General features: G+C 66.0%; 1 protein-coding gene across 1 annotated transcript in view; it reads left to right on the plus strand.

Moving 5' to 3' along the window:
• EMIHUDRAFT_439617 (hypothetical protein) overlaps nucleotides 1-618 on the plus strand; it is a 1,962-nt gene extending 1,344 nt beyond the window's left edge. The window contains exon 2 of the mRNA XM_005792910.1: nucleotides 230-618. Coding sequence (XP_005792967.1) covers nucleotides 230-365 — 136 coding nt within the window. The 3' untranslated portion in view covers nucleotides 366-618. The remainder of the gene's footprint in view (nucleotides 1-229) is intronic.
• Nucleotides 619-2,431: the final 1,813 nt, after the last annotated feature.

Raw genomic sequence — 2,431 nt, forward strand, 5'->3', positions numbered from 1 at the left:
AATAGTAAAGTAGATAAAGAAAAGGATGAGAAGAGTGAATAGATTATAAAGAAAAAAGAGGGGGATAGAGAGTGATTTGAGGAAATAAGTGAAGTGGAAAGGTAATGAATGAGATGAAAAAGCGGAAAAAAAAGGAAGGAAAAACAGAAAAGGAAGGAGGAGGAGCAAGAGGAAGAACCCCCCCCCCCCTCCCTTCCCGCCTTCACCGCCGCCTCTGCTGCCACCAGGCGATGGGCGACTACGTCTTCACTGACGCGACCTCGGGCGACAAGGTGCGCGTCGAGTACACCTTCGGCTACAAGCGGTGCGGCGACGGCGACGTGCGCATCTACCTCCACCACTCGTCGGTGCCGTACGCGGCGTAAGCGCCGCCCACATCGGCGCGCGCGAGGGGCTGCCTTGCCGGTAGGGCGTGGCCGGTCCCCGCCCCGGTCCCTTTCCATCTCCGCCTCCCATGTGCATGGTCGCGAGCAGATTCCCACCGCAGAGGACGATCAGTCGGCGCACAGTCTGTCCTGCCCAAGTCGCTTCTAGGGCGACGCGGGAGGACGGCGTTCCTGCCTTCTGGGGTATTCAGACTTCTAGCTCGAACTAGCGAAGTAGGCGGTCCCGAGAAAGAAAGAAAAAGAGTCAAAAGACAACGCAAAAGAGGGATGGGAGGACGACGGCACGCCGCCACCAGCACCACACAGCACACAGCTCACAGGGATTTTCAATTTTAAAGTAGGTGGCGCCCCCAAGCTGCAGAAATATCCCGCGGTTTCTTTGTTTCACAACCGTACCTGTGTTAGTGCCAGTGCGCGCCAGTCCCGTGCTAGAGTTGTGCCAGCCAGAGTTTTCTTTGTTTTCCCCACTGGGTTGTCCGAGGGTCGAGAGAGCCTCTGGTGGGTCGGTCTCCATGTCCCGCTACTGGCCCGAGCCGAGCGACGTCCGCAGGTCGAACGAGTCGGCTGCGGCCGCCGGCGCGCTCGCATCGCCGCCGAAGGGCTGGCCGGGCTGCTTCTCCTCCAATGCGGCGCTCAAGGCGTTCATGGGCAAAAAGGCGCTGAACGGGAAGCGCGTGCGCCTCACGGGCACACCGTCAGCGGAGGACGCGTCCAAGGCGAGCGCGGTGACGATCGAGCCCGATGATCCCTTCGGCAACGCAGAGCGCGTGCAGGCCGCGCTCGGGTGGGCGATTGTGAAGGGGTTTGTCGTCTACGAGTGCGCCGACCAGGCTGAGGGCACTTCGTTCGTGGCGCACTTGCGATGGTGGAACGCGCGGGAGTCCGGCGTGTGGGTCGACTTCACGCCGCGCCCGGCCGACGCGCAGCAGATGGTGCTCCTCGAGTCGGCGCACGCCGAGGCCAAGACCAAGAAGGAGGCGTCGGCCGCAACAGCAGAGGCGGCTGCAGCGCGGCTCGCACTCGGAGGCTTTCTCACGCAGGCGGTGCGACGCGGCTGGCGGGCAGACACCCCCGCCCCCGCACGGGCGAGACCCAACCCCTCGTCCGCTCTCCCGAAGGCGAACGGCAAGCCCGCGCCTCCGGATGCCAAGGCGCCCAAGCAGCAGTCTGCGCCGCCGCCGCCGCCGCCGAGGCTAGACTTCAAAGGGGCGGAGGGCGTGGAGGAGCTGGCAACGCCGCTGCGGCAGCGTTTCCCCCCCGCCCCCTCGCAGTAGCGTCACCCGCCTCCCCCCCCTCGAGAGCAGGTGCTCTTGCTGCGGCGCGGCACGGCGGAGGCGCAAGGGAAGGCTGCTGCGGCCATTGCAGCGGCGGCGGCGGCGGGCGCAGACGAGGCGAGGCAGGTGGTGGGTGCGGGCGGGGTGGCGCCGCTGCTGCTGCTGCTGCGTGCCAAGGGCGATGCGCAGGAGCACGCGGCGCGCGCCATCATGTCCATGGTGGGCTCAGCCCGCACGCCGCCGCTCTCTCCCCTCTCTTGCCCCACCGCGCTCTTGCCCACCGCGCTCTTGCCCCACCGCTCTCCTGCCCACCGCGAGCGCCCCCGCCCCCCTCTCCCCCGCAGGCCGACTCGCCGGAGCACCAAGCTTCGCTCAGCGCGGCGGGCGCGATCCCCGCGGCGGTCGGCCTCCTCCGCTCCGGCTCGCTCGGCGTCCAGGACGTCGCGGCCGGCATCCTCGGCAACCTCGCCATCCAGAGCGAGCCGAATGAAGTGGGGTATTAATTCATCACTACTTGATTACTTAATTAGGCAACCTCGCCATCCAGAGCGAGCCGAATTCAGTGGGGTATTAGTTCATCACTACTTGATTACGTAATTAGGCAACCTCGCCATCCAGAGCGAGCCGAACCAGACCGCCATCGTCGCTGCCGGCGCGCTGCCTGGCCTCGTGTCGCTCCTCGCGAAAGGTCGCCGCGGCCTCGGCCCTCCCCCCTCTCCGCCTCCTCGCCCGCGGCTTGTCCTGCCCTGCCCCGCCGCCCCTCGCCGCGCC

This window comes from Emiliania huxleyi, assembly GCF_000372725.1.
Source record: "Emiliania huxleyi CCMP1516 unplaced genomic scaffold EMIHUscaffold_104, whole genome shotgun sequence".
Classification (NCBI taxonomy): domain Eukaryota; phylum Haptophyta; order Isochrysidales; family Noelaerhabdaceae; genus Emiliania; species Emiliania huxleyi.